We start from the raw sequence: 12,753 nt of genomic DNA, 5'->3' as shown, positions 1-12,753 counted from the left end.
TTGGGGTGGTACCAGAATTCACCTGAGAGGAGCCAGAAAGAGCTAGGCAGTCATCCCCAGAGCAGTGGAGCCTGTGCTGGTGCAGGGAGCTGAGAAGATGTCAGGCTAAGTAAGAGGCCTGGAACAGAGAAAAGGGTTTTAGAAACAGGCCCTGGCTGCAGAGCCACAAGGGCTGACCTGCCCGAAATGCAGGCATGGACCTGCCCGAAATGCAGGCATGGCTCCACCGTGGAGCTGCTTCTCATAAGGGCCGCCCTGCCGTGGGTCCAGCTGGGAGGGTGATGCCGGTTTCATGATTTAATGAGGCTCAGTGGCTCATGGGGCAGTGCTGGGTGGGGGCAAGGGGGATGTGCAGTGCAGCCCTGGGTCAGGCTGGCATGCTTGGTGGCCACGTCACACTGGCTTTCACTTAGTTTGCCAAAATCTGTATTGGTTTGCTATTGCTGCATAACAAATTACCACCCACTTAGAAGCTTCAAACAACACCCATGTGTTAGTTCACAATTTCCATGGCTCAGGAGTCAAGGCATGGGTTAGCTGGGCTTTCTGTTCAGGGTCTCGCAAGCCTGTGATGAGGGTGTCAGCTGGGCTGCATTCCAGAGCCTGGGGTTGTTTTCCAGGATTGTGTCATTGTTGGTAGTTGTTTGTTGCCAATTGTAAGACTAAGGTGCCCCTTCTTGTTTCCTTGCACCCCATGGCTTCTTTGCAGTGGGTGCTGATGAGCGCACTCTGCCCCCTCTCCATTTATTCCTGCCCCCAGGCCCATCTCCCCTCAGACCCAAACTCACCTGCTCTTGTGCATTTGGTTTCGTCGGTTCCAATACTCAGTTTACACATCTCTTTGTTCAACTTAACCTTGTTAAATTCTATTTAGACTTGTTAGACTCGCATTAGCCTTTTAGAACCTCCCAGATGCCCCGCTCTCTGTGCCTCTCTACCTATCCTGGGGGCCTTCCCTTCTCAGCAGGGCCATGGGCTTGGACTTGGAAACCAGGAAGGCCCTGTTCTAGCTGCAGTTTGGCAGGTGGCCTGACTGCTGCAAGCCTCACTTCCCTCTTCTGTGGAATATGGAGATAAAAATACCTTCCTCAAAGATGTGTTGGGAGGGTTAGGTGACACAATATCAGAAAGCTACCGACAACCAAACCTGATGCAAACTGGGCACTAGGAGGTATTGTTGGACATGTCCGTACAGTCATCAAGCACGTGGGGGTCTCTGTGGCCACCTAGCAGTGGAGCTGGGCTTCTGCGGGGGCCATGGCTTTCCCAAAGGTACCGTGAGCCCATGCAGAGAAAGGGGGCGGAGTGTACCGTCAGGGGCCTGGGTTCTAAGCACGCAAATTTTGGTGGCTCCCTCCACCTCCCTGAGATTCAGTTCCCAGAGTCCAGCCCCTACTTAGGGGGCTGCCAAGGGGTTGAAAGGGATTCTTACCTGCCAGGGCACATGCCAGGAAACTCACAGTCCTTGTGCCCTAACTTTGGTTAGCCACCTGGCAGAGGTGTGGCTGGCAGTGTCGGAGAACGTGCCCTTCGCCCGGACCATGCTCCACAGCCTGATGGGCCGGCTGCAGTCACGGCTCAGCCCCAGAGTCAGTGCCACCTCCAAAGCTGACATCTGGCGCCTGGCTGCGGTGGACCCCCTGATGGTGAGTTGCAGGCACAGGCCCCAAGGCTCCTCGGGGGTCTCTGGGTAGTAGCCCGATGCCCTGGACTTCTCTCTGCAGACCCTGTGCACCATCCACCTTCTCATTCAGAAGCTGGATGAGAATGACAAGCTCCCGGACTTCCTCCCTGACCTCACCTACACCCTCCTGCTGCAGCTTGGCAGCAGCCACCGACCAGAAACTGCCGTGCCGGTCCTGAAGATGTGGAAGCTGGTCCACACCGCTCCTCTGCCTGAGGAGATGAACCTGCAAAGGTGCTCTCAAGGGTGGTGGGTGCAAGGCAGCAGGCCTGGGCTGGGTGTAGCCACGGGCTGCCCCTTAGTTGCCAGTGGACTCCACTGAGGGGCCCTCTGTCTCTTCCTGGTGGGAGCTGATCTTACTCAAGATGCCGTTCTCATGTGTGTCAAGCACAGTGTGGTTTTCAGAGCTCGCAGACCCACTCCCTCCCTGGACCTTTCCCTCAGCCCCTTGGGCTGGGCCCAGCAGGCCCTGGGTCCCCACTTCAGATTGCAGCAGCCTCCCCAGCCATGCGCTCCCCAGGGCAGTGCATCACAAGCTCCCACCTCCCTCCAGGGTCACTATCAAGTCCATGCAGCTCTTGTTCAAGAGAGTCAAGAGCCAGCACCTGGCACGTGCCCTGGATGAGCAGGCGGTGTGGGACCTCCTGCAGGACGGCGGGACATTCCTGGAGGGTGTGAGCCTGTTGGCCAGGTGGGCTCTGGCTCCCACAGGGTGGCAGGGGGACCGGCAGAGGCACCTCCTTGCTGGATGGAAGGGCTTCTTGTGAGGACATGGTCCGGTCATGGCTGAATGCCTTCTTTCTAGGGGAATTGCCACGCCAACCTGGGACTCTAGGATGGTAGTGGTGTGCAAGATAATGAGAACCTTTTATTCAAACCCTTCCTGCTCAGAGCAGATATGAGGGCAGAGAGAGGAGGGGCTTGCCCCCCGGGCCACACAGGGTCTGGAGCAGGCCAGGGATCGGAGTTACTTCCGGGGTCCTAGTCACTCCGGAGCTGCCCTCACTCTAGTCCCCTTTGTAAAAAGGAGATAGACATTGATTCACTGACAACCTCAACCAAGCCCCAGGAAAAGGAGGGAGAAGTCCAGAGATGTTAGGACCTCTATCCAGGGTTATCCTGCCAGCAGGGTCCAGGCACTGGTGTGGCCCCGGCTAGCTCTTGGCAAACGTCGGGCAGGGGTGGGGCCACCTCCACGACCTGGCACCGTCTCTCCTCTGCAGACTGTGCATGCAGCACGTGGAGGGCCACAGGCAGAGGCTGGCCGAGCTGGTGCTCAGGGGCATGGATTCAGAAGTCCTGAGCTGCCGCATCAGCAGCACGGCGGTCTGTGTGGAAGTGAGGCACCGGGTGCGGGTGGGGTGCAAGCGGAGGGGATGGGGTCCCTGGATTCTTCTGGGGATGGCTCGTCTCCAAGGCATGGGAGTGTGGGGGACAGGCGAGCACCCCTCCTCTGAGTGCTGATTCTCTCATCTGCTCCTTCATTCATTCATCACATGAGTAGTGCAGGGCAGGCCCTGCTGGAAAGACAGGCTGAGCCCTACAGCATTGTAGCTAACTGATGTGTGACCAGGCAAGTACAACAACTCAGGGAACCCAGGGAGGGCACCTGAGTTCTCGCTGGGGCAGGCTTCCTGCAGGAGGGCTCAGAGAGGCCGAGGGGCTTTGCAAGGCGGGAAGGTAGGGCCCAGCGACCCTATCTCAGAGCCAGTGTTGGAGCATCCTGAGGGCAGTGATGCCCAGGGCACCCCAGGAACCAACCACAGCCCAGGCCAGAGGCCAGCCAGCCTTTTGTGTAAAGGACTGCATAGTAAATTTTTGGCTTTGTGGCCAACTTGGCTGTAGCAGGAAAACAGCCACAGCCAATACGTCGACCAGTGGGCATGATGGTGTCAACCAAACCTTATTGATGGACACTGGAATTTAAACTTCATGGTAATTTCATGTGCCATAAAATTTTCTTTTCTACGTTTATTTTCCCCAACACTTAAAAATGGGAAAATGAGTTTTGGTAGTGGGCTGTACAAAATCTCCTGGAAGTACAAGACCAGTCTGGGAGGCATTCACCAAACTTTTATAGGTTCTTCAGGCCCCTCCCTGTGTTCAGGCCTCTGAAAATCTTCAAAATGAGGATGCGAAGGAGCTCCCTCGTTGTGTCACCCAGGACCTGGCCTTTGATGTGTCTGAGTTTAGAATTTTCAGTGGCTAGAAGCCACACAGGGCCAAGCCCAGGTGCTGGAATCCAAGGGCCTGGTTAAGAGTCTCTGCTCAGTTGCTGATCAACTGAAGATGAAGTTACTTAGCATCTCTGAGCTTCAAGCTCTCCATCTGCCAAATGGGGGAAAGCAGTGCCTTCTTTTCAGGGCTTTGGTGAGAGCTAAATGAGATAGACCGTGTACACATTGCTTGCTTGGGAGGTAAGAGCTCATTAAATGCTAGTTAATTAGGGCTGTTTAAAAATTAGGTTCAGCTTTTTTGGTTCCATATGCATTTTAAAATAATTTTTTTTCTAATTCTGTGAAGAATGTCAATGGTAGTTTAATGGGAATAGCATTGAATCTATACATTACTTTGGGCAGTATGGTCATTTTCATGATACCAATTCTTCCTATCCATGAGCATGGAATATTTTTCCATTTGTTTGTGGCCTCTCTGGTTTCTTTGAGCAGAGATTTGTAGTTCTCCTTGAAGAGGCCCCTCACTTCCCTTGTTAACTGTATTCCTAGGTATTTTATTCTCTTTGTAGCAATTGTGAATGGGAGTTCATTCATGAGTTGGCTGTCTGCGCTTGCTTGTTGTTAGTGTATAGGAATGCTTGTGACTTCTGCAGATTGATTTTGTATCCTGAGGCTTTGTTGAAGTTGTTTATCAGCTTAAGAAGTTTCTGGGCTGAGACAATGGGGTTTTCTAGATATAAGATCATGTCCTCTGCAAACAAAGACATTTTTACTTCCTCCCTCCCTATTTGAATACCCTTTATTTCTTTCTCTTGCCTGATTGCCCTGGCCAGAACTTCCAATACTATGTTGAATAGGAGTGGTAAGAGAGGGCATCCTTGTCTTGTGCCGGTTTTCAAGGGGAATGCTTCCAGCTTTTGCCCATTCGGTATGATATTGGCTGTGGGTTTGTCATAAATGGCTCTTATTATTTTGAGGTACTTCAATACCTAGTTTGTTGGGAGTTTTTAACATGAAGGGATGCTGAATTTTATTGAAGGCCTTTTCTGCATCTATTGAGATAATCATGTGGTTTTATCTTTAGATCTGTTTATGTGATGAATTATGTTTATTGATTTGCATATGTTGAACCAGCCTTGCATCCCAGGAATGAAGCCGACTTGATCGTGGTGGATGAGCTTTTTGGTATGCTGCTGGATTCAGTTTACCACTGTTTTATTGAGAATTTTTGCATCGATGTTCATAAGGGATATTGGCCTGAAGTTTTCTTGTTTTGTTGTATCTCTGTCTGGTTTTAGTATCAGGATGATGTTGGCCTCATAGAATGAGTTAGGGAGGAGTTCTTCCTTTTCAATGGTTTGGAATAGTTTCAGAAGAAATGGTATAAGCTCCTTTTTGTATTTCTTTTTTTTTTTTTTTTTTTTTTTTTTTGAGACAGAGTCTGGCTCTGTCACCAGGCTGGAGTGTAATGTGGGATCTTGGCTCACTGCAACCTCCCACCTACCAGGTTCAAGTGATACTCCTTGCCTCAGCCTTTCAAGTAGCTGGGACTACAGGCGTATGCCACCACGCCCAGCTAATTTTTGTATTTTTAGTAGAGATGGGATTTCACCATGTTGGCCAGGATGGTCTCAATCTCTTGACTTTGTGATTCACCCGCCTCTGCCTCCCAAAGTGCTGGGATTACAGGCATGAGCCACAGCGCCCAACCACCTCTTTGTATTTTTTGTAGAATTCAGCCTGTATAGCCAAGACAATCCTAAGAAAAAAGAACAAAGCTGGAGGCATCATCCTACTGGACTTCAAACTATACTATAAGGCTACAGTAATCAAAACAGCATGGTACTGGTACAAAAACAGACACACAGACCAGTGGAACCGAATAGAGAACTCAGAAATAAGATTGCACCTCTACAGCCATCTGATCTTGGACAAACCTGACAAAAACAAGCAGTGGGGAAAGGGTTCCCTATTTAATAAATAATGCTGGGAGAACTGGCTATCCATTTGCAGAAAATTGAAACTGGACCCCTTTCTCACACATTATTATACTCAAGATGGATTAAAGACTTAAATGTAAAACTCAAAACTATAAAAACCCTAGAAGAAAATCTAGGCAATACTATTCAGGACATGGGCATGGACAAACATTTCATGATGAAATCACCAAAAGCAATTGCAACAAAAGCAAAAATTGACAATTGGGATCTAATTAACGAGCTTCTGCACAGCAAAAAAGACTATCAGTAGAGTGAACAGGCAACCTACAGAGTGGGAGAAAATCTTTGCAATTTATCCATTCAAAAAAGGTCTAATATCCAGAATCTATAAGGAACTCAAACAAATTTACAAGAAAAACAATCCTATTAAAAAATGGGCAAAGGACATGAACAGACCCTTCTCAAAGAAGACATTCATGCAGCCAATAAACTTATGAAAAAAAGCTAAATATCACTGATCATTAGGTAAATGCAAATCCAAACCACAATGAGATACCATATCATGCCAGTCAGAATGACCATTTATTAAAAAGTCAAGAAACAACAGATGTTGGCAAGGTTGCAGAGAAATAGGAATGCTTTTACTCTGTTGGTGGGAATGTAAATTAGTTCAACCATTGCGGAAGATGGTGTGGCAATTCCTCAAAGATCTGGAACCAGAAATACTGTTTGACCCAGCAATCCCATTACTGGGCATATACCCAAAGGAACATAAACCATTCTATTACAAAGATACATGTATGCGTATGTTCATTGCAGCACTATTTACAATAGCGAAGACATGGAATCAACCCAAATGCCCATCAATGATACACTGGATAAAGAAAATGTGGTACATATACAGCATGGAATACTATGCAGCCATAAAAAGGAATGAGATCATGTCCTTTGTAGGGACATGGATGAAGCTGGAAGCCATTATCCTCAGCAAACTTATGCAGGAACAGAAAACCAAACATCACATGTTCTAACTTATAAGTGGGAGCTGAACAATGAGATCACATGGACACAGGGAGGGGACCAACACACACTGAGGCCTGTTGGGGGTAGGGTGGGGGAAGAGAATTAGGAAAAATAGCTAATGCATGCTGGGCTTAATACCTCGGGGATGGGTCGATAGGTGCAGCAAGCCACTATGACACACGTCTACCTATGTAACAAACTTGCACTTCCTGCACATGTACCCCAGAACTGAAAATAAAAATTAGAAAAAAAGAAAAAAAATTAGGTTCAGTAAGAAGCAAGCTATTTAAATTCTTCAAATTTGATAGGGATGGATTATAAATGATTTTTTTTTTTTTTTTTTAATGCTTGCTAATAATAGTCTAGGGCTTTACTCTGGGAATTTTCCCAGAAGAGCATTTAAAATAGGTTGTGATAGTTGTATTCACTGCTCTACCCGGCCCTGAATAGGTGCTCAGTATATGTTTAAATGAACTGAAGTGCTGTAGGAAGCTTCTGTGATTGCTGATGTTGGTGTCTGGGACAGAATGGAGGTGGACTGAGTGGGAGACAAAACATTTGGAAGCTTAGAGCAACTGCGCCTAATGGGGGCTTAAGGAACTGGATGTGGGAACAGTCAATAGACGCTCACTTCTCCTGTCCCTGGACTCAACAATTTGCTGTTTAGTTTTCTTTTCAGGCCTCTTTCAAACATACTCAGGTACTTGCATGCACACACGCAGACACGTACACACATGCATGCACACACACGCATACCAGTGAGGTTTTGGCACTTGGGGTACTAGGCCAATAGTAATTCTCCTGAAAGTGAAATTCATGTTTTTTGTGCATTTCTGTTCAGATGAGGGTGGGCGTGGCTCTTGCATTTGGCAGTGGCTGTTGTTACCTGAAAAAAATAAATGACGAAATTCCATCTATCTATCCATCCATCTATCTATCTATCTATCTATCTATCTATCTATCTATCTATCTATCTGTAACACTTATCTAGCATTCCCCCCATATTTCCTTATTAAATCCCCACACAGACGCTGAGGCAGGTACTAGCATCACCCCCTTTTTATAGAGAGGAAACAGAGGCTGTCAGAGCCCCTCCCCTCCTGTTCACAGAGCCACCAATCTGCATTACCTCTCCTCCCACGTCCCACTTGCTGCTGAGAAATGAGCCTGCCTTGGGGATAACTGCCAAATGTCCTCCCTTCCAGTTCATGAGCGACCCAGTTCTGTACCAGGAGAAGCTGCTGAAGCCAGCAGTGTTGCTGCTGGAGAAGGGTGCCGACCAGGAGGAGGATGAGGCCCTGCGGGTGCTGTCCCTGCGTGCCCTCGGCAACATGGCCCTGGGTGCCCCCAAGAAGGTACTGTGCCCAGCCCTGCGCCCAGGTCCCGGGAGCTGAGGGTACAGGCCGGGTGCCCCGGTCAGCCTGGGAGGGAGGATGCAGGCTGAGGGCTGCCCATGCCCCTCCAGGTGAAGCAGTACCGGAAGGTCTTGCTGGAGAAGTGCCTGGGTGCCCTGAGGGAGCCGGTGAGCACCAGTGTGACTGCCGAGGGCATGGAGGCCTTGACCAAGATCCTGGCTGAGCTCCGAGAAGGGGATGTGGGGTCCTCTTTCGACGCCATGTCTGAGCAGTGCAGAATCTTCTTCGATAACGTGAGTCCAATGAGAGCCTCCATGAGCTTGTTCAGTGAAGGAGTGGGCACTTCTCAGACCCTAAGGAACAGATGGGCTCTACAGCAGAAAGAGCCGAGGCTCCTGCTGGGTGCCAGTGTAGTGACTGGCTGATCACGGGATCTTGTAAAATAAAAGGTCTTCTAACTTCCAGAGTCAGTGCTGTCAAGTGAGGGCTCCTGGGCCCCTGCAGCCCTGCTAGGAGGTAAGGGTGTCCCCCTTTTATTCCTTGCACCTACAAATATCCCCAGGGCACCTGCGTCATCCTGGGCCTCTGCTAGGCAAGGCTGTGCACTCAGATCCCGCACAAGCCCTCAACCAGGGAAAAGGCGGGCACAAAGACCAGAGCGACGCCCAGCCCCTTGAGGGCTCCGAGATCCCTGCTGAAGGAGAGACTCCACCCTGACGGAATGATCCAGAAGGCTCTGCAAGGGCCAAGGCATTGGGTGTTCCTTGGAGAATGGCTGGGGTTTCGCTGGGTTTCCTGCTGCCTGCATATCAGCCCGTGTCCATCCCGGTTGCAGGAGAGCGAGCTGCTGCGTCTGAAAGCCTTCATCCTCTTTGGGAAGCTGGCAAGGGTGGTCGGGATGTCCAAGAAGCATTTCTTCAAAGGGGAGGTGAAGAAGGCCTGGATCCCCCTCATGCTGCACTCCCAGGACCCCTGCTTCAATGCAGCCCAAGTAAGACACACCCTGGGCTTTATGTCCCGGTCTGGGGCCCGCTGTCCCCCAAGGAAACAGGTTCTTGGGTCTGCTGGCTTGGTGAGCTGCAGGATTTTCTCCTCCTTAGTCGGTTTTCTCTGAGATCCCAGAGGCCACAGCCTGCTCCCTTCTGCCCTCCATCCCTCACACAGGCTGAGGAGAGAGGCCATCCGAGATGACCTGCAAAGCCACCTCACTAAGCAGTCTCAGCCCGGTGTGGGGGGACGTGGCGTGGTGGCCGCCTATAGACCTCCTCTGCCCAAACCCTTTCTTCTAGCAGATTCTGTAACTGGCAGGTCACTTTTGAGTATTAGGACTCAAAATACCCCAAAGTGGTCCTGTCCACTCCCTGTTGTCCTGCCCACTCCCTGCTCCCTGTGGGGCAGGTCCATGTTGGGATGGGAGCGGGCCTGGCTTCTCCCTCTCCACGGCCCAGCTCCTCTGTTGCTTTGGGGCGGGAGGAGGGAGAGGGAGAGCCAGATTTGTTAGTAAATGAGTCTTCTCATTGAGCTGCTGCCTCTCAGGCTGACCCTGGCTGGCTAGGGACCTCAGGCTCCTCACTCCCTGCATGGCCCACGACCTTGACTGTCCTCTTCTCTCCCTAGTCTCTTCCTACAGACTTGGGGGGTGGGGTCAGGAGGTGGCTGATTTGGGGAGGTTCTGCCCCCACCTAGTAAGCCTTGGGATGCAGCTGGCCCCACATGACAGAAACACAATGGCCATTTTTAGCAGATGCCTTGGACCCCAGCCGTGGGGTCACAGGACAAGTTCCCTCAATCTCTTCACTGAGGGCAGCAGTTTCCAGGTGGGGTGGAGCAGGTGGCCTGGGTGGCCCTGGTGGCCCAGGTGGGCCTTACAGGCAGTGAGGAGTATTGAGATGCACGCTCCCTAGACCTGGGCTTTGTACTCACCACCCCAGCTTCCGGGCTCTGCCACATCCCTCTGCCACACCATCCCTGGCCACAAAGTGTCACTGCTCAGAGGCTCCTTTACCTTGCCAGTCCTCACCACCCTCTGTCTTCAGCCCACACTGTTCTTCCATGTTTTATCGACAACTGTCCAGTGGGGTGGGAGGGCTTCAGGGAAGGAACCAGGGTGCACCCAGCAAGGGTGACCGAGAGTGAGGAAAGGGCTACCGAGGCGGAAGCATTTTGTCTTCCTGCCCTACCGTCTCCAGAGGCTGCGGCCAGCAGGATGGTCACAAGGCAGGAGCTGGTGGACTGGGCCTGGGAGGTGAGGACATGTGCCCAGTCTTGCCTGCTCAAGCCAAGGTCCCACCTCCGATCCCATGGAGGGCTGGGTCCTAGGCAGGGCTGCTGAGGGCACAAAGGTGCTGGCTGAGGGGGCGGGTGGGACTGCATCTGGCCCCAAGGGGCTTTTTATAAATGCACATGCAGCCATGTTCAAGCTGGCAGGGGCTCAGGTCCCAGGTGGCCTCCCAGGAGCCACCAGCCCCACCTTTCTTTGGCTTGGTGAGGCTTTTCTGGAGCTGCCCTCTGGCTTCTTGCCAGCCTCACCCCTCCAGGGAACCACCCTGGCCTGGCTAATGCCTCTGCTGCCGTCCTGTGTCCCTGCAGGCCTGTATGGCTACCATGTTCCAGTGTGTGCATTTCTGGGGCTGGAAGTCCCTGCAGCATCCCTCAGGGCCAAGTGATACCACTACTGATGACAAGATGATTGTTTTCCAGACAACCATGTGCTCCATCCTGGTGAGAAAACCAAAGGGGAAACCAGCCCGTCCCAGGTGGCCACACGCTGCTTGGAGCTGGGGGTCCGAGATTGCCACAGCTCTTTCTTGGGGCCCTATGTTTAGCTTCTACACGTGCAATGTCGAGACCGGCACTGTGCAGCAGAAATAGAAGGCAAGCCATGTGCCCATTTCAGCTGTCTGACGTTTCTTTTAGTAGGCACATCCAGAAAAGTGCAGAGGTGAAACTAATTTTAATATATTTCACCCAAATAACTAAAACGTGATCATTTCAACATGTAATCAATATAAAAACTATTATTGTGATATTTAAAAATTTTTGGGGTACCATCTTAAAACCCAGGGGGCACTTTACCTTAATTCAGCCCAGTCACACTTGAAGTGCTCCAGGGTTACACGAGGCTTGTGGCTACCATGTTGGACAGCACAGGTTCTCTGGTCAGATGGGATATGAAAAATGCAACAGGGGACTGATGGTCCTTCACTTGCTAGCTATTCATCTGCTGTGTGACGCTGGGATGGGAGCTTGCCCATAGGAACACTCTTGGCGAATGACAGCCCATTGTCAGGGTCTCATCCTCCAAAGCTGTGTGTATCACTTACTTTTTGCAGACTCAGAAAAAGCCAGCTGTTCTCTATAGCTTCTTGCTAGAAACAATGGCCTATGTTAAAAATAACTTGTCAAGAATTAGAATCGCTGCTTGCAACTTGGCAGGTGAGCAGACAGATGTTTCCTGACTCAAGATGGCCTTTGAAGGCTGTCTGATCCACCCCGCAACTCAGGGGGAGGGTGGATCATGGGTGGGGGGCATGTGGCAGAGCTGGGACCGGAGCTCAGGTCTAAGCCCTGCACTGTGCTTTCTATCCCGTTTTGATTTTGGCTTCCTCCTTGCCAATGTGGACTCAACAAAATCTTTCATCAGTGTTCTCATAACGTAAACCAAGTAAACCACAGAACGACTTGCCTGCTGACCTAATACTCGCGTGATGAGCATTTCTTTGGCTATCATTTTAGGAATTATTATGAAGCAGATGTCTACACACTATCTGAAGAAGCTGGACTTCCCAGCATTACGGAATTGTAAGTAGTGGAGAGTGTTAGATGTTGAGTCCACGACTCACCAACTCACTAGGGGAGCTTAGAGAAACCGCTTCAAGGGAAGAGCCAGAGGACCCTCTGCTGTGGGGTTTTGGGGGGCGGAGTGTTACCAGGGCAGAGAGATGCACCTGGGGAGGCCTTTCCAGGACGACAGCTATTGATGGGTGCAGTCCCTTTCATTCCCTGGGCTGTTTCTCCCATGCATAGCTTCTTATGAAATGTTTTTGCCCTGATGCTGCTACCAGGTTCTGTGGGTGATTTCTGTCCCTGTTAGGGTGGTCACTGAAGCCGAGAGCTGCGACGTGTGTGGAAACAGCTCCACCTGCAGTCTTCTGCTTTCCCACACAGGAGCTTCCCCATCTGCCCCTGCCCACCTTTTGCAGCCCTTGCCTGCCATCACTGCCAAGGGCATGCAGCACATGGTCCTGACTGGGCGGGGCCTGAGCCTTCCCTCTTTGTGTTCCCTCTCAGCCCTCCAGGAACTACAGCTGGACCCGGATCCCGGGGTCAGGCGGGCAGCCCTGGAGACACTCGAAGTCTTGGATAGCTGTAGTCAGCACGGGCTTCTGGCTTCACCCCAAGGAATGTCCTAGGTGGTCCAAATGTAAGATGTAAACTGTCTTCTTAGTGCCAAATGCCAGCCCTTTTAAATTTAGTTTGTAAGAAGTTTAGTCTGTAGGAAAAACATTATTGTAAAATAACTAGTATCCTTTTCTTTCCTTCTGTTGAAATAAACCCCCATTCTCACTGGAGTA

The 12,753-nt window shown here is 50.8% G+C and overlaps 1 protein-coding gene across 1 annotated transcript in view; it reads left to right on the top strand.

Annotated features, from left to right (window-relative positions):
- Positions 1-12,753, top strand: part of MROH2A (maestro heat like repeat family member 2A) — a 59,613-nt gene extending 46,860 nt beyond the window's left edge. Inside the window, exons 32-42 of the mRNA XM_050750489.1 lie at positions 1,487-1,646; positions 1,725-1,918; positions 2,238-2,375; positions 2,908-3,022; positions 8,030-8,179; positions 8,290-8,472; positions 9,015-9,170; positions 10,769-10,900; positions 11,512-11,614; positions 11,915-11,980; positions 12,470-12,753. Coding sequence (XP_050606446.1) covers positions 1,487-1,646; positions 1,725-1,918; positions 2,238-2,375; positions 2,908-3,022; positions 8,030-8,179; positions 8,290-8,472; positions 9,015-9,170; positions 10,769-10,900; positions 11,512-11,614; positions 11,915-11,980; positions 12,470-12,591 — 1,519 coding nt within the window. The 3' untranslated portion in view covers positions 12,592-12,753. The remainder of the gene's footprint in view (positions 1-1,486; positions 1,647-1,724; positions 1,919-2,237; positions 2,376-2,907; positions 3,023-8,029; positions 8,180-8,289; positions 8,473-9,014; positions 9,171-10,768; positions 10,901-11,511; positions 11,615-11,914; positions 11,981-12,469) is intronic.

This window comes from Macaca thibetana, chromosome 12, assembly GCF_024542745.1.
Source record: "Macaca thibetana thibetana isolate TM-01 chromosome 12, ASM2454274v1, whole genome shotgun sequence".
NCBI classification, from domain to species: Eukaryota; Metazoa; Chordata; class Mammalia; order Primates; family Cercopithecidae; genus Macaca; species Macaca thibetana.
Note: the sequence above shows the minus strand (reverse complement) of the source record. Positions and strands in the feature narration are given on the sequence as shown.